Genomic DNA, 18,705 nt, shown 5'->3' with positions numbered 1-18,705 from the left:
TCATTTCCGAGTGTTAGACAAGAGCCCACTCTCAGACCCTGGAAGGGGTCCCCCTTCCTGCAACATTTCTGTGAGGCAGGAATCTGGGTAGTACTCAACCAGGCAATTCTTCTGTCCCGTGTGGGATCAACCTAGGTCACCTGGTGTAGTCAGCTGATGGATGGGCTGGCCTGGAGGGTCCACAGCAGCTGGTAACCTAGCAGGCTGTCGGAAGGCTGGGCTCAGCTGGGACTGCTGACTGGAGCCACCTCCATGTAGCCTCCTTGGCGTGGCGGGGGGTGGGGTGTCCCAGCTTCCTTACAATTCAGCTCTGAGCTCCCAAGAGACAGAAGTTCTAAGGCTTTTACAAGACCTGGCTTTGCAAGTCTCAGCATGTCACTTCCTTCCCATCCTGTTGGCAAATAAGCCACTAAGGCCAGCCCAGGTGTGGGGAGATGGAGTTAGACTCATGGTCCCTGGGAGAAGTAATGGGAACTTCTGGCAATTTTTAATTGACCATGTTGTGTACCTTGATAGGAGAGCCATTGAGAGACGTAAGGTGGCAAGTTGGATGATGGGTAGATGACATCATCAAATGTACTTTTAGATTTGGAGGCAGATGATGTGTGCTCAAGGTTGGAACTGTGATGGTGCGGGTGGAGTCCTGATTCAAGGTTCTTGGCTGTGAGGAGATTAGAAAGAGAGAGGAGGCGCTGAGTGAGGCTCCGTGTTGGAGAGGCTTGCTTGTTTTTACTCGGCGGTTTGCTCTGAAGATGGGTGAGGTCATCAAAGACCCATTCTTTTCCAAATCACACTGGCCTCTTAACTGATGACAAGTCATTGAAAGTCTCTCTTCTATCTTTGGTGATACAACTTTCTCCTGGTCCTGATTCTTTGGCCTGTGACTAAGAAGGGTTTACTTATTTATTTGAAGATATAAAAGGTATTTCTTGCCATATCTGTGCGTCTTTGCTCCACCGATTGAAATTAAAATGTTTCCTTATATGTTAAGTTGACATTGCTGATTTTTGTGTTTTCATCTTTATATTAGATATGGCTTTGGGGTTGCGAGTAGAAGAAAGCAATCTGAGTTAGCTAAAACCAGAAAGGATTTCATGAACAGGGGTCAGAGTACATCTGGGCCAAGAGATGCCCTTAAGGATCCTCTTTCCATCTCTTTTTATTGCTTGTCCTTGTTCATCTGCTTTGCTCCTCACTTCTCTGCTGCTTCATCACAGAACAGACTCTGACATCCCCACAGCTCCCATGCCTGCAGTTTGCAGCTCTGGCCATCCACACAGACTGGTGGGTTGTCTCTGGGTCCCGGCTTTGTGTTTTCTGAGATGAGACGGTCATTGGCCAATTTGGACCAAACGTCTGCCACCAGCCACTCAGTGGGGAGGGTGCTGGCCTGCCCATGTCATTCAGATGTAGTACTGGGCTTACCTTAGGGTGTTCAGGGCTGGATTCCCTAGAAGGGATGTCATAGTGAGCAGATCTCTTAAAAAGCACCTGCCACAATCTTTGACTAGTTTCATTGACTAGCAGTGTGTAGTTGAGAGAAAGGTGCAGTAGAGAGCTGGGCAAATGTGAGGGGCACAGGACCCCTTGCCAGATCTTGTACCAGTTGTTCTAGGCCGCAGTGATGAAAACGTCCCTTTAAATTGTTTAGGCCCTGCCTTTGATTCACATATGTTTCTCTTAATACAGGGTGCTCATCCTGGTGTAAGTGATGTGCAAATATTTTAAGACACAGTTGATTTATAATGGTTGTTTAATCAGGGATATGTTCATTAGAGTAGCGATCACAGGTATGTTTAAGAAAATCATGCCCATTATTCTGATCTTGCCTCCAAAAAAGGAGAGAGGAGTAAGACTTGAAACAAATGATTTCTGTACTCTGGAGACATTTTCTGTAGCTGATGTTCCTTTATGATGGAGATGGAAACAGATTAAAAACACCGCAGGAATAACTTCTGGTAATTTAAATCCATCATCATACTGCAGTTACAAAATAGTAAAACAAACACCACAAGCCCTTGTTCCGACTTTTGCTGTTCCCCTTGGGCCTCGTGTCCCCTTTGCCACATGGCCCACTGCGCTCTCTGGGTGAGATGGGCGAGTGGCAAAGGCAGGACTTCCAGGAGCCGCCACCCACGTCACCCCTGACTTTGGTGCTTGGAGGGAGCCTCAGAGTTGTCGTGTTTATCCACACAAATTTGAAACAATTCCTCTTTTGGTTCTCTTCAAAAGAACTTCTGCCAAGAGGGAGCTGGAGAGTAAACATGGCATGAGACAGAAGTCAGAATGTACAGGGACCTGTAATCTAGATTAGAAAATACAGGTGAAAACGGAAACGCTCTTGCAAGCCTGCATTCTTTTTAAACACTGGTATTGGCTTTCCGGCAGGGGTCCCCAGTGACCACCCCCCCCCCCCCGCAAAAAAAACCCAGGGGACTGCACAGCAGGAGGTGAGCAGGTGAAGCTCCCCATTGCTCATATTACAGCCTGAGCTCCACCTCCCATCAGATTTGAGATGGCATTAGATTCTTCCCTTGTGGCTCAGACGGTAGAGCATCTGCCTACAATGCAGGAGACCCGGGTTCAATCCCTGGGTCAGGAAGATCTCCTGGAGAAGGAAATGGTAACCCACTCCAGTATTCTTGCCTGGAAAATCCCATGGACAGAGGAACCTGGTAGGCTACAGTCCATGGGGTTGCAAAGAGTCGGACACGACAGAGCAACTTCGCTTTCTTTCTTAGATTCTCATAAGAGAGTGAACCCTACTGTGAGCTGCTCATGCCAGGGGTCTAGGTTGTCTGCTGCTGATGACAATCATCCCCAAACCATCCCCCCAACCTACTCCCTGGTCTGTGGAGAAATTGTTTTCTACAAAATCTATCCCTGGTGCCAAAAAGGTTGGGGACCACTGGCTTAAGGTATTAATTTAGGGGAATCTGCTTAAGGACAAGTACTATTTCCCAGGTGACTTTTTAAGATATTTGATAGTTTGTGGACTAAAACTCTTTTATACCTTCGGGCTTTTTAATGGGCAACCTTATAGAGGCATACTTTGTTTAATTTTTGAAGGCTGGCTTTCACTAACCTGACAGTATAGGGTTCAAATAGCAATTAGAATGGAGGTAGAGAATTCAGAACTTTTAAGAATGCAAGCAACTAAATTTGATCTTCTTACAAATAAAGATCCTGCAGACATTAAGATGATTTGAGAGTGAGAGATGAGGTTTAATTAGTATGCTCTTTTCTAACCAATTCATTTAAAAATATTTCTTGAGTGTTTCTGCAGGGTCCATTAGGATGACATTTGTTGAATTGAGCTGGCGCTAATAGAGCCTCTGCAGAATTCTCATTTGCTTATTTATACTTGGTCTCTTCTGAAAAGACTTGAAGAGTCTGACTTTATAGAATAAGGAACCTATAATTACTTTGTATATCACTCTTAAATTAAATTTCTGGAAGTGATTTGAATTTCATTACAGCCAAAGTCTCTAAGTCTGTTTTGTATCCCTTTTGTAGGGTGGTTAGTGGACAAATCTTTATGAGCATTCCTGTCTTTTCCCTTAATTCCATCAGACTTTTATTCTGAATGCCTTTAAAAATCTACAAATAAATGAACTCTTTCATCTCTGTTTATAGGTACAATGGTGCTTTACCTAATGGAGACAGAGGCCGGAGGAAAAGCAGATTTGCTCTCTACAAGCGGCCAAAGGCTAATGGAGTCAAACCCAGTACAGTCCATGTGATATCCACTCCACAGGCGTCCAAGGTAGGGGACTCCTTGGAATGGGGAGGGCCAACAGTGAATCATGGGTGTCATTGTCTGCGGCTCTTTCCTTTCAGCCTCATTTCTCTGTGGGCCAGTGTCTCAGCCATTTAAGCTGGGTAATCTTGGTTGCGAAAGGCTGTCGTGTACATAGCCCATTGTGTGTTGAATAGCATCCCTGACCTCTACCCACTAGAGGCCAGGAGCACATCCATCCCCATGCCCCCAACCACTTTTGGGACAACCGAAACTGTCTCCCAAACTTGGAACGTGTCCTCTGGGGACTAGGAGGGTGGGCACACCTTCCCCTCTGTCCCCTACCCCCATCCCATAATGAACCACTGCTTTGGGATGTCGTGGCGTCAGCGTATATCAATTGAGGATAGTTGTGGTTGAGAGAGAAACGATGTTCCTTTTCCTGAAGAGTGTTCTGTATTAAATTTTGGTATAAACCTCATTAAGATTTGCTGTTTTCCTCCGTTACTTGAGTAGTGGGTGTTTTCACATAATTTGCATGTATGTGGAATTGAATTTGTGTAATTATTAGATTGGAAGTAAACAGAGCTAAGTGCAATAAGAAGTCTATGATACTTCTTCTTAGAAGTGTGACGTATATAAAATGTTCATTTTTCATGAATATTTCATTTGTTTTCTGATCTGTAAGTGTAGAGGAAACCTGAATTTCCATTCGGGTTTATATAGTCTACCTATTAGATTTTATAACAATTTTTCTTTTAATTAAACATGCTACTTAATGTGTATAGTTTACTTTTTAGAAAATAATTATATCTACATGAAGTTATTTTATATGGGGGCACTGGCTGTATATATTTATCATAATGGGTTTGAACCATCTGGAATAAATAAGAGACTTTCTTTCGATTTTTTTTTTTTTTTTTTTTTTTTTTCTGAAAACCAGTGGTTCAAAGAGAAATGAGCAGCTTCATGGAAGCATATGTGGCGTTTATACTCAGAAACAGGTCACCTCTGTTAACCTTTTTATTTAAAAGTTCTTGTTGTTTCTGAAGCAGTGCTATGGAAGAAGTTTTCAAGATTGTGCCAATTAAGAATCTCTTGTATTAGGGAGGAAATGGTTAGATCAGAATATATCAAATACCAAGGAAACAGGAAAGAATAATACACAGTGGCCATATTTTTGGCTAGAGAAAGGGAAATAAGGTGCAAGTTTTAGGAAGGGAAGGACACTCGCTAGGGTAAACAGAGGAAATCAGCCTTACTGATTCCAAGAAAAGGAGGAAGTGAAATGGAAACAGAATCTTGGAAAGTCAAAAAATTATGAGAAATATTTTATAGTCCAAAAATATTTGGAGGGGAAGGATACCAAGACAAATGTTTTTAAGCATGTGATGAGTGCCAAAAACACTCTGATATTATAGACATGGTCTTTATAATTTTGTCTATGTGTCGATATTTATCTTTTCTTCTTTTGGTTCTGTACCTTTTTATGTCTCCTTTTTTTACTCTCAGATTTTACATTGATACAATGGCTTCGGATATTTAAAAAAATTATAGAAATCTTTGGTTACTTAGGCTTCATGTTATGGTAGGATATGAAATATACCTTCCAATAGCTGCTCTTAGAATATCATGGGTCTTCCTTACCCCTTACCCACCTCCATCTGCTCCAGTTTTAGCTTTTTCTGTTTTACCTTTGTATCTAGATTTTATCTGATGATATTTAGATTATAAATCTTTTGGAAGCTGCCTAAATCTGTTTAAAAATATCATTGAGAATACTAATAGTAGGGGAAATTGTGTTTTGGTGTTACAGCCTGGAAAAAAATGCATTCTCAGAGCCTCAGTTTCTTATTTATAAAATGAGTTTGTGATGGTCAGGAGCCGTGTGGATTCAGGGAAGGTACTTTGGTTACAAGCAGCAGAAATGATTCTGGCTATATCATGCCAAAAAAAGCAAATGTGGAGACATTATTAAAGGTTGGGATACAGATAGCTCTCTGAATTGGGGGAAATTTGAGTAACCAGGTTTTGTGAGAGAAGTGAACCCGAGTGTCCACAGGAGTTAACATAGATATTCTTTCCAGGGTGTTATAAAGTGGCTCCACTTTTTAAAATTTTCAGGAAAGAGAATCCGATAGGTGTGCACAGGGTCAGTCAAGCATGACCAAGGGAGATGAGTGGACCTGACATATTTATCATGAGCTGATCACCTGCCCATATTGCCTTTCCCTTATTCATCTTGGGACCTGTATGTCCAGGGCCTCATGCACAGTCCTTCATCCTGGTAACTGACTAAGGTACCTGAACTGGTACCTTCCTTGGTCACAAATCCCTCTGTTTTTCTGTTCCCTTTTGAACTCCCACCCCCAGTTGGCATTGCCTGGCTGCTTCTGTTGCCACCTGCTCTGTTGGCCCTAGACAAAGTCTGTTACATGTTAAACCTTTTTCTCAAATGCTGCTCCTCTACCTCACCTTAACTGAGTCCCTCTTTTTCCATCTCTTTAGTTCATGACACTAGAAATGATTTCATTTTGCTTCCATTTCAGTCTCTTCTTTTGTAACCCTATGTTTTTCCTCTAAGTTCCGTCTTCCCCTCCTCCTTCGGACCTCACTGATCTATAGCCCACTCTTCTGCATGTTTCCATGACCCGGGCCCAAGCTCAGTCTCCCTGACTCTCCAGGCCCCATTCAGCCATATAGGAGCATCCATGGTGTAACCTTTAAAAAAAAAAACAAAAACAAAAAACAGAAAACACATCCATGGTATAAATTGAAAAATTATAACTTTTCAGTTTTAGAGACTCACTTCTGTTCCACTTTCCCGACTGACATGATGGGCTTGAGAGCCCACCGTCGCTTAACCTCTACTGTTACCATGACCCCGAGTTCATTCTGCTCGTGCCTGCGTGTACTTTGCTCATCTGCTTTCATCCGGGCTTACAGTCCTTTGGCCTGTCCTTACTTGCCATGATTGTTAGTGTGTTTCTAGTCTGCCTTCGCACTCATCCTGTTTCGCATCAGAAGGCGTGGGTATGTGGTGGTCTTGGCAAAAGCCATTTGACCTGAACCAGCACATGCTTTGCTGTGAAATTTCTAATGCTGCAGTATTGGTAATGAAAGGATCATCTTTGAGTGGAATTGCACAACTAAGGTCTATTAGGGTGGGGGTGGTTACTGTTCTTAGAACATGAGGGCTTGGCCTCTTGACTAGGTTGTTTCTTCCCTCTGCCACAACCATTCCTTCTGCCCCACAGTTTGGGGAGAGACCAGGGAGACCCCTTTGCTGATGGTGGTGGCAGCTGGAAAATGGGCCCTCTTAATCTTCTATGCATCCCAGTATCCAAGCTAAGTCAGGTGAGGGTGGCAAGTGTGTGCCACTGTTGTGTAATTGCTATTTGTATAATCACTATTTTTATAATCTTCATTTGTGTACACAGTTGCTCTTGAAATAGTAATACTCAAAGATATTTCTCCTGTTATATAATGTGTTTTAAAAAAATGAAACAAAACCTGAAGCCCTGTTTTAGTTTTAGCAGGTCTGTTACATAGATATAGGGCATTTCGCAATTTATTTCCATTTGTGTTCAACGGATATTTATCTAGCCCTTTTCTGTGGCCAGGCATCATGCTAGGTATTAGATGTACTATAGGGACCAAAACATGTCTGCATGGAGCTATTTGTCTTGTGAGTAGGCAAACCATAAGTTATCATATGGATACATATTTAACTGCACATTTTGAAGAGCGTGGTGCAGAAAAAGAATAAGGGGCTGTGAGAAGAGGAGGTGCAGAGTTTAGTCTGGGTGGATGGGGAAGGATCTCTAAGGAAGTGTCCTGTGAGCCTCGAGCTGAAGAATAAAGAGGAGTTAGTCAGGCGAGCAGAGAGGTCTGGAACTCTTAGGGTTCTGGTTGGAAAGTTTTTTTTTTTTCCCCAAGGAGAAACACTGAAGAGTGTTCAGCAAAGAGCGTGGCATAGTATGACTTAGAATTTAGGTCGATTTGTTTGTTCATTTACTTTTCAGTGATGGGGGTGGGCAATGATTCTACTCTTGCTTAACCTGTAAGTAGTAGATGGTTGTGGTGGGGTTGGTGATGATGCCTGATGGGTAAATATTTTGCTGGCAATGTGGTTTAAATTTAACAGCATTACTGTGGAAAACTCTTCATCATGGTTTCCCCTTCTTAGATTGTGTTCTATTGAAATCTCCTTTTTTGGAAATTTTTACTTTAAAAAAGAAGTTGAGTAGCACTGTGTTCCAGTTGGCATTATTTCAGAATGGAAAGTATCAGTGGTCCTAAGAGTGACAGTTTAGAGAAAAATTAGGGCTATTTAGTGTGACTGTCACAACTAGGACTGCTTTTAAGCTATTTACATTGGGATGGCTCTACTGGTTGCTAAGATATTTAAACTCCTTATCAGTCAGTGAATGATGTAATAGTAAATGTGAGAAGTGGTAAAAGCTAATAATACACATTTGAATGGGAACTCATTAGTTCATCTGATTTTCTGGGCTTTAGTGGGGTCTGTTCTTGCAGCACTCACGGTCTCCCCAGCCTGGGTCTTAGTGGCATTAGTGGCATATCTCCACTGCACATTCCTTGTGAAGCTGGAGCCTTCTGCGCTTTCAAAGAATCATCTGTTTATCATTATCCTCAGATTTTTTAAATTGCTGCAGCTTTTTAAATAGTTGAGTTTTAAATAGTTTTTATTTTGGTGCCTTTCATTGTTACTGCACTATAATTCTTGAGTTAGTAGTGTCTGTTGTTTTGATATTTATAAGTGTAAGAACTAATTTTATTATATTATTATAAATGAAGAGGCAGCAAAATTTTATTGTCTTAGACATTATAAACATGAATATTCTGAATCTGTCAGAGGCGATAAAAAAGAAATAGTAGTAGTAAGCTGAAATCCAGAATATCTCTTGATACTCCACAGGAATACAAACCTAAATCAAATGATTTGTATGTCTAGGATGAAACACAGTTTGATTATTTTAACAAAAAACATAAACATGAACAGCCTATCTTTTTAAAAATTTATTTTTATTGAAGTATAGTTGAAATACAGTGTTGTGTTAATCACTGTTGCACAGCAAATGAACAACCTATCTTTATACCTCAAGGGACTAGCAAAAGAACAAACTTAAGCCCAAAATTAGTAGAAGGAAGGAAATAATAATAATAAAGGTAAGAGCAGAAATAAATGAATGAGCCCAAGGAGATTATAGAAAAGATTAGTGAAACTAAGAGCTGGGTTTTTATAAAATATAAACAAAAGAGACAAGTCTTTAGCTGGATTCAGCAAGAATAAAAGAGGACTCAAAATTCGAAATGGAATAGATGTTATAACTATATGGTAGAAGTCAAAAGATCACAGGAGACTGCTATGAACAACTATATACCAATAAATTGGTTAACATAAAAGAAATAAATTCCTAAAAACATAAACTCTACCAAGACTGAATCATGGAGAAACAGAAAATCTGAACAGATCAGTTACTAGTAAGGAGATTGGATCAATAATCAAAAACCTCCCTATAGACAAAAGTCCAGGCCCAGACTTTGGTGAATTCTACCAAGTGTTTAATGAAGAAGTAATACCAATACTAATCCTTTTCAAATTCTTCCAAAAAGTTGAAGATGAGGGAACACTTTTAAACTAATTTTTATAAGGCTAGTGTTACCCTAATACCAAAACCAGACAAGGGCACTACAAGAAAAGAAAAAGTGCATGCCAGTATTCCTGATGAACATAGAAGCAAAAATCCTCAGTAAAATTTTAACAAAACAAATTTAATAGTACATTAAAAGTGTACATCATACACTTTGATCAAGAGGGATTTATTCCAGGAAAGCAAGAGTGATTCAACAACTGTAGATCAATCAGTGTGATATGCACACAAACAATATGAAGGATAAAAACCATGTGTTCATCTCACTAAGTGCAAAAAAGCATTTGACAAAAAAATCCATTTATGATTAAAAAAAGACCTCAGCACACTGAGCACAGAGGGAATGTACCTCAACGTAATGAAGACCATATATGATAGCCCACAGCTAACAGCGTAATCAGCAGTGAAAAACCAAAAGCTTTTTCTTTAAGATCAGGAATAAGACAAGGATGCCCATTATGGCCACTTGTATTCAACATAGTACTGAAGCCCTAGCCAAAGCAATTAGGCAAGGAAAGAATGAAAAAGTATCCAAACTGTAAGGGAAGAAGTAGGATTGTCTGTTTGCTGATAACTTGAAATTGCATATCAGAAACCCTAGAGATTCCACCAAAAAACTTTTAGAACTAATAAATTCATTAGTGCTGTAGAGTACAGAATTCAGTAATGAATTATAAGAGTAATGGCAATAATTCCACTTACAGTTGTATCAAAAAGAATAAAATTGCTCAGAATAAATTTAATCAAGGTGGTGAAAGATCTGTACACTGAAAACAAAAGTCATTGATGAAAGGAATTGAAAAAGACACAAATAAATGGAAGGCTATCCTCTGTTCATGGATTAGAAGAATTAATACTGTTAAAATGTCCATAGTACTCAAAGCAATCTACAGATTCAGTGTAATTTCTATCAAAATTCCAGTAGCATTTTTCACAGAAATAGAACAGATCATCCTGAAATCCTCATGGAACCACACAAGACTCTAAATAGCCCATGCAACCATAAGGATGAAGAACAAAGCTGGAGATGTCATACTCCTGCCTTCATTCTATATTTCAAAGTAATTGCATCATAATCAGAGCAATATGGTATTGGCACAATAACAGATATATAGAGCAATGTAACAGAATAGAGAACCCAGAAATAAACCCACACATATATGGTCAATTTATGATGGAGCCAAGAATACTCAATAGGGAAAAGATAAATGCTGTTGGAAAAATCGGACATCCACATACAAAAGAATGAAACTGGACCACTTACACAAAAATCAGCTCAAAATGGATTAAGGATTTGAATGTAAGGTTTGAAACCATACAGTTCCTAGAAGAAAATATAGCTTTTTGACATTGGTCTTACTGATGATTTCTTGGATTTGATGCCAAAAGTAAAGGCAACAAAAGCAAAAATAAACAAGTGTGTCTATACTAAACTAAAAGACTTTGGCACAGCAAAGGAAACTATCCACAAAATGAAGAGGCAACCTACTGAATGGGAGAAAATATTTGTAAATCTGTGTCTGATATGGGTTAATATCCAAAATATATAAATAACTCATATAACTCAATAGCAAAGTAAAGAAACCATAACGATATGATTTAAAAATGGGCAAAAGATCTTAAAAGACATTTTTTCCAAAGAAGGCATCCAGACGACCAACAGATACATGAAAAAGTGTTCAATGTTACTAATCATCAGGGAAATGCAAATTAGAACCAGACTGGTATCACCTCATGCCTATTAGGATGGGTGCAATCATAAAGACAAGAAATAACAAGCATTGGAGGGAACACTTGTATACTGTTGGTGGGATTGCAGGTTGGTGTAGCTACTGTGAAAAAGAGTGGAGATTTTTTCAAATAACTGAAATGACAGTGACCATGTGATCCAGCAATGTAACTCCTACATGTGGAAAGGAAATGAAAAAAAAATCTTGATGAAGTATCTGCTTGAATGAATATCCCATGTTCATTGCTGTGTTATTTGCATTAGCCAAGGTATGGGAACAACCTGTGTTCATCAACAGTTGAATGCATAAAGGTGTGACATATATGTATATACAATGGAATATCGTTTAGCCATGAGAAAGGAGGACATCTTGCCATTTGCAACAGCATGGATGGACCTTAGGGGCATTGTATAAGTGAGTTAAGTCAGGGAGACACAGATACTGTATATCACATATACATGGAATCTAAAGAGCTGAACTTACTAGAAACAGACTAGAATGATGGCTACCAAGGGGTGGGGGAAATGTGGAGATGTTAGTCAGTGTATAACCCCCCAGTTACAATTTGAATAAGTTCTGGAGATCTAATATATAGCGTGCTGGTTATAGTTAATTATACTGTTTTATATATTTGAGAACTGCTAAGAGTAAATCTCGAATGTTCTCACCATACGAAAGAAATAGTAATTTTGTGACATGATGGAAGTGTCATGAAATATTTCATGAAAATATCAAATCAATCTTGACAACATACCTTGACAACAAGGTATATGTTGTGTACTTTGACAACATATCTCATTATAGCTGGAAAAAATAAACAGAAGTCAGTTTTCAAAAAAATAAGAAAATAACTTCCCCAAATATTTTATCAAAGGGTATTGCTAAAGCAAAGGAAAAAGTATTTATGAAATACTGACACAATATACTATATAAAGTAACCTTCTGACTTGAAGTATTTATCAACACTTCAAAAAATAGTTCTTTTATGAGTATATCATGGCAGAGTTATCGTCCTGATTGTTGTAAAACACATCTATTGAGGTAAGGAAACAACTTTTTGGAAAACAAGAATTAGGCAGTAAAATTTTAGTTATAGACAAAGCTCCTTACCATTTCACATAGAAGTGGTTTAATAATTTACTTAAAATGCAATATTCAGGATTTTGTTGATTTCACAGAGCTTAAAAGAACAACATCTGAAATGTATTAAACTTTATGTCATACTCAAGAAAAGTGGTCTTAATGAGAAATATTTACATGAAAACTTTATGAATTTTGTTCAGGTGGTTCAAGTATAGTGCTAGGGAGAAAAAAATATGAAATTATAGGAAAACTTCTGGATATTTTTATTTGATGTTTACTTATTTCTGGATCATGGCATAAAAAGATAGAAGTCAAATAAACTTATGATTTATTTGGTCTTGTGTTATTTAACTTTCTGCTGTTTGGTATACGTCAGAACTTGGAATTGAAATAAGTACAGTTGACCTCTGAACAACACAGGCTTGAACTGTATGGGTCCACTTATACATTCTTTTTTCAGTAGTAAATGCTGCATTACTGCCTGGTGTGCAGTTGATTGAATCCCTAGATGCAGAGGAGCCATGGGTATGGAGGGCTGACTATAAGTTATACTAAGATTTTTGATTGCATGGAGGGTGTTTGCCCAAAGCCCCCATGATATGAACTTCAAGGGTCAGTTGTAGTTGCCTTTGGATAGACTCTGTTTGGAAAACATATAAAGACGACTGCTTACTTTAATAGATAGCATTTGAATAATTAGTTTTATTTTTTTTTTACAGATTTAACTTTATTATATGCTATTCTAACTATTCTTATTTCTTAATTTTAGAAGAAAGAAAATTTCTAACTATTAAAATGGATAAATTTCTTTGACAAATAATAGGTAATAGAACATATAAAACAAAATACAGGAAACTGATAGAGAAGCAGAGAATATTAGAGAAACATTTCAGATGAAGTATTCCAAGAGAAAAATTATTAAATTATCCAGCAAGTTACATGAAAATATACTTATTTGATGATAAATCTGAGGAATTGTTCAAAGAAGTTATATGTATTTAATATATTGGTTCTTTTTAGTATATTGGTTCTTAGAATTTAGCTAGTTGATTGTTATCAAAGTACCATAGATTGAAGGTAAACAATATTTTGTAAAAATAGGCTAGATAATTGAATATGACAGTTCAGTAAGTGATTTTCATAGTGGTGATAGAAATAGTGAATAATATTAAGGTTAGAAAAAAAGTTGAATTTAATTGACATTAGTTCACCATAAGATAGTACAGTATTTACCAAGAACAGTACTGTGTTATGGAGAAAACCTGTATTATCAAGACTCAATTCACCTGTTGTCTTTCAGTAACTAGGGGGTGTTCCTGAAGGAGCTTGGTTTATTGTACTGAATCATATCTCAGACATTGCTTGCTTGTGAAGATGCCCATCAAATAAAGGATTACACCAGTATTTTTAACAGTTAACAGATGACTTGGAAATTATTAACACTATTTGGTGAATGTTTGGTGTTCTAACTTGCAGTTTTAAACTGTGTGTAGTTCATTCTTAAAGAATAAATGGATGGCTAAAACTTTTTTGGTTTATATGCTTATTCATTTTCATTATAATTCTGATTGTTAAATATTGTCACTCCTGCCATGAATAATTTTAATATATCTGAGATTAGGTGATTATCTCATTTTTTGTTTTATGTAGCGTGAGTTTTAACATCAATAATTGGCTATTATTAACTAGTACATTTCAGTAAATTGTAACTCAGTACATTTATTGATGTTTTTCTGAAGTTTTTGATAGTTGCTACAAATAGCGTTACATGTAGCGATTTGCAAGTTCTCTTCCCCCCCTACTGTTTTGGTTTAGCTTTGACTTCTGTTGTTCACGGAGGAAGCAACAGTAGGCTTTCTTGTTAAAGTGAATTTTCTTTGAAATCACCAAAGTAGTGTTGAGGATTTTTACTGCTGTGTTCAAGTGAGGCAGCTTGACTTGTTTTGGTACTTGTAATTGTATTTGACTTGTACTGGGACAGCATAATGAGCACCGTTTCCCCATTCAGATTTGTGTGAGAGCCTTTATGGTAGATTTCAAGATGTTGTATAGTACTTTTAAAATTAAAGTTTGAAATGTGATTCACTGCTTACTGAGAATTCTACAAAGTTGAGGACTATTCCATTTTTCTTAGTCTCCACAATTAATACAGTTTGGCACTAACATTTTTGTTTGCTGTAGCCCTTCTTCCAGCATACACAGTTTCATCGTTTCAAGCACTAACGTCTAATTGTGAGGGGTTTTGTGTGTGTGTATGTAGAATAATTGCTGCCTTCCTTTCTGTTCATTGATACTTAATCTAAACTTATGCTTTGCTGTGTGGTGTGGGCAAAATTATTCATTGGTTCCTAGCAAAAGAGATATTTTTGTATTTTGTATTTAACATGTGGTTGGCAGACTAGTGCCCACGCGCCCCCCTCCCCCCACCCCCCCTTCCCAATCAAGATGCTCATGCCTGGTCCGTGAAACCTTGTGAGTATCTTGCATGGCAGAGAAGACTTTGCCAATGAAGTTCATGGAGTTTAAAATAGGGATTTTACCTTGGATTGTTGGGGTGGCCCAATGTAATTGCAGAGGTCCTTACAAGTGGAAGAGGGATGTGGAAGACTCAGATGTGAGGGAAGGAGCAGCGGGAGGGTTTGAAGCGTGAGCAGGACTCCACTTGCTGCTCTTGGATTTGAAGACAGAGGAAGGGGGCTATGGGCCTAGAAATGTGGGCAGCCTCTGGGAGCTGAGAACAACTGTGGCAGACAGCAGCAAGGTAACAGGGACCTCAGCCCTGCCGTCGCAGGGAACTCAGTTCTGCCAACAACCTCAGTGTCCCTGGAAACAGATTCCTCCTAGAACCTCATAAAGGCCCACAGCCCTCCTGACCCCTGGATTTCTGCCATATGAGACTTGGGTAGAGAAACCAGTTAAGCCTACCAACACCAGACCTGTGCGATAATAGAGGTGTGATGTTTGTAGCTGCTAAGCTTGGTGGTAACGTTCTACAGCAGCAAGAGAAAACTTATATATAGTATTTCATGGGGCATGAAGTACAAAGTTCCTTGAATTCTGAGTAGTTCTTAAGTTTGAAAAGGATAGGGAAGCCATCAAATAATTGGCAGGCAGGGAGGGTGGTTTTCGGTTCTTTTCTCTCAGATCCAGAGTATTGGAGCTGGAGAGCTTGACTCTAGCACGTAGTAAATCATCAGTGTAATTATCTGCATTACTGATAGGTAATAATTATATGATTGACTTGATTCATGTATTAGTTGGAAAAATCATATTTAATTTGTGTTGTCCTGAAAGCACCATTTTATTAAAAAGTTGCTTTTAACATGTCAGTGTGGGTTAATATTTGTATTTATATTTATAATTAAGTCTTTGTCCAAACCTATTTGAATTATGACTGATTCAGTCACTTCAACCCATCCTGTCTTTTCATGGAGGAAGAGAATCTATTGCTATAACTTTCTTTAATAAAAACATGGAACATGAAAGTTGGAAGGATCTGTATTCAGACTTACTTTTCATTTTACACATGAGGGACCTTAAGTGCAGAGAAACCCAATAAGCCGTCTCAGGTCACTGGGCCAAGTGTGTTGCCCAGGACCTAGGAGTATCAGTCTTTAGGTGTAAGTAGCAAGTGAAAGGTAATGGCAACCCACTCCAGTACTCTTGCCTGGAAAATCCCATGGATGGAGGAGCCTGGTGGGCTGTAATCCATGGGGTCGCGAAGAGTCAGACATGACTGAGCGACTTCGCTTTCACTTTTCACTTTCATGCATTGGAGAAGGAAATGGCAACCCACTCCAGTGTTCTTGCCTGGAGAATCCCAGGGACGGGGGAGCCTGGTGGGCTGCCGTCTATGGGGTCGCACAGAGTCGGACACGACTGAAGTGACTTAGCAGCAGCAGCAAGTGGAAAGTGCCGTGCAGGACAGGAACCAAGGTGGATTCTGCCCTAGGATTCTTACCTCCCAGGAGTGTGACTTGGAAAATCCATTTGTTTCCAAACTGGGACTCCTGTGATGATGAAAGAGATGAATGTGGTATTAGTTAGTAGAAATGGAAGTTACTTTGTGAACTTAAGGATCATTAGCATCCTTAGGATAAGTTGTCCAGTTGGAAATCAGGTGCTTGGCAGAGAGAGCCTTTGCTACAAAAGGAACAATTATGGAGACTTGGATTGAAGCAGCTGGGTTGTTTATGGTGGTAGTTACAAATGGCAACAAGTGGTAACAGGTTCAGTTCGGTTCAGTTCAGTTGCTCACCATGTCCAACTCTTTGTGACCCCATGGTCTGCAGCACACCAGGCTTCCCTGTCCTTCACCACCTCCCGGAGCTTGCTCAGACTCATGTCCATGGAGTCAGTGATGCCATCCAACCATCTCGTCCTGTCATCCCCTTCTCCTGCCTTCAATCTTTCCCAGCATCAGGGTCTTTTCTAATGAGTCAGTTCTTTGCATCAGGTGACCAAAGCATTGAAACTTCAGCATTGATCCTTCCAATGAATATTCAGGACTGATTTCCTTTAGAAGTGACTGGTTTGATCCCCTTGCAGACTCTCAAGAGTCTTCTCCAACACCACAGTTCAAATGCATCAATTCATCAGTGCTCTGCTTTCTTTATGGTCCAACTCTCACATCCATACATGAATACTGGAAAAACCATAGCCTTGACTATGGGGACCTTTGTCAGTAAAGTGATGTCTCTGCTTCTTAACATGCTGTCTAGGTTGGTCATAGTTTTTCTTCCAAGGAGTAAGTGTCTTAATTTCATGGCTGCAGTCACCATCTGCAGTGATACTGGAGCCTAAGAAAATGAAGTCTGTCACTGTTTCCCCATCTGTTTGCCATGAAGTGATGGGACTAGATGCCATGATCTTCATTTTTCGAATGTTGAGTCTTAAGCCAGCTATTTCACTCTCCTCTTTCACTTTCATCAAGAGGCTCTTTAGTTCCTCTTCGCTTTCTGCCATAAGGGTTGGTGTCATCTGCATATCTGAGGTTATTGATATTTCTCCTGGCAATCTTGATTCTAGCTTGTGCTTCTTCCAGCCTGGCATTTCTTATGATGTACTCTGCATATAAGTTAAATAAGCAAGGTGACCATATACAGCCTTGAAATATTCCTTTCCCAGTTTTGAACCAGTCCATTGTTCCATGTCTGGTTCAAGGTACCTCAAAGTGAATTTTGTGCAGCTGAACAGAAGTCGCAGCCTCTGAGGGACCATTCATTGACTGACTTGAACTTGCTGTGGCCTGTTCTGTTGCACCTCTGTCTTTCTCATTGTAGTACATGGTTGAACTAATCTTTTGTGAGAAAGTGCTTCAGCCTGTTTGAAGTCCTGTGCTGCTGACAGTTTCACAGGGATACCTGCTTACAAGCTCTTTATTGATCACACTCTTGTCACGGGTGAGTGTGAAAGAGTGGCTTTGGGAACCTCTGGCTTTGTGCTACCAGATTAGAGTTAATGGGAGCTTGGAGGAGCCTGGGCACAGGAGCTGTCAGGGGCATGATGGCTCCTGCTCGTCCCTTATTCTGCCAGCAGGTGAGCCCTGCAGGATCAGCCCTCTCACCTTTGTGTTTCAGCCTGAGGTTCAACTTAAATTCCCGAGGTGGCCATGTTTTCTATTACCTCCACACCTTCCACATTCTCATTTTTTAGGATGTCTTCGAGCCCTGTGCACTAACCTGTGCTCTCCCATCCTTTAAAACCCAGCCTTAGAAAAGTCCGTCTGTGGACTCCTGAAGTTCAGAATACATGTGTAAGTCTCTCTCAGTGCCCTGATGCTGTGTTAGAGTTATTGGTTTGCTGTCTCGTCATATCGGGCAGCAAGCTCCTTGAAGGCAGGAGCAGTCTTTCCTGTCTGTGTTCCCACTGCCCAGCACAGTTTGTGGGGTTAGTAACCAGATGGCGTGACCTGCCTTGGGCATGTGCTGGGACAGCTGGTTGTTCTCATGGGTCAGTGACTGATGTCTTGGGATTCTGCAGACCCATAGGCACATGCACAGGTCAGCTGATATTTCAGGCATATTTGGTAAATTAAAATTGAAATAATCCTTTTCCTATTGTTTCCCAGTTTCCTCCTCCTTTTTTTTTTTTCTTTTACAGTTATTTTAAAATTTTTGGCTGTGCTGGGTCTTTGTGGCTGCACAAGCTTTTCTGTAGTTTCAGTGAGCAGGGACTTGTCTCTAAGTTGCGGTACCTGGTTTCTCTTTGCGGTGACGACTTTGTTAAGACCCTCCGGCTTCAGTAGTTGCAGCGCATAGGCTCTGCAGTGGCAGCTCTTGGGCTCTGGAGCGCAGGCTCGATAGTTGTGCGGCATGGGCTTAGTTGCTCCGTGACGTGTGGAATCTTCCTGGATCAGGATTCGAACCCACGTCTCCTGCACTGGCAGGCAGATTCTGTACCACTGAGCCACCAGGAAGGCCCCACGTTTTCTTTATTATTTACTTATATTAATAAAAAATAATAGTTTGTAATA

General features: G+C 39.7%; 1 protein-coding gene across 2 annotated transcripts in view; it reads left to right on the top strand.

The window, feature by feature from the left end:
- PELI2 (pellino E3 ubiquitin protein ligase family member 2) overlaps positions 1–18,705 on the top strand; it is a 190,168-nt gene that overhangs the window by 50,006 nt on the left and 121,457 nt on the right. For both annotated transcript variants that reach the window (XM_018054104.1, XM_018054103.1), the window contains exon 2: positions 3,637–3,766. In XM_018054104.1, the coding sequence (XP_017909593.1) occupies positions 3,637–3,766 (130 nt within the window). The remainder of the gene's footprint in view (positions 1–3,636; positions 3,767–18,705) is intronic.

The sequence above is a fragment of the Capra hircus genome, chromosome 10 (genome assembly GCF_001704415.2).
Source record: "Capra hircus breed San Clemente chromosome 10, ASM170441v1, whole genome shotgun sequence".
Taxonomy (NCBI): domain Eukaryota; kingdom Metazoa; phylum Chordata; class Mammalia; order Artiodactyla; family Bovidae; genus Capra; species Capra hircus.
Note: the sequence above shows the minus strand (reverse complement) of the source record. Positions and strands in the feature narration are given on the sequence as shown.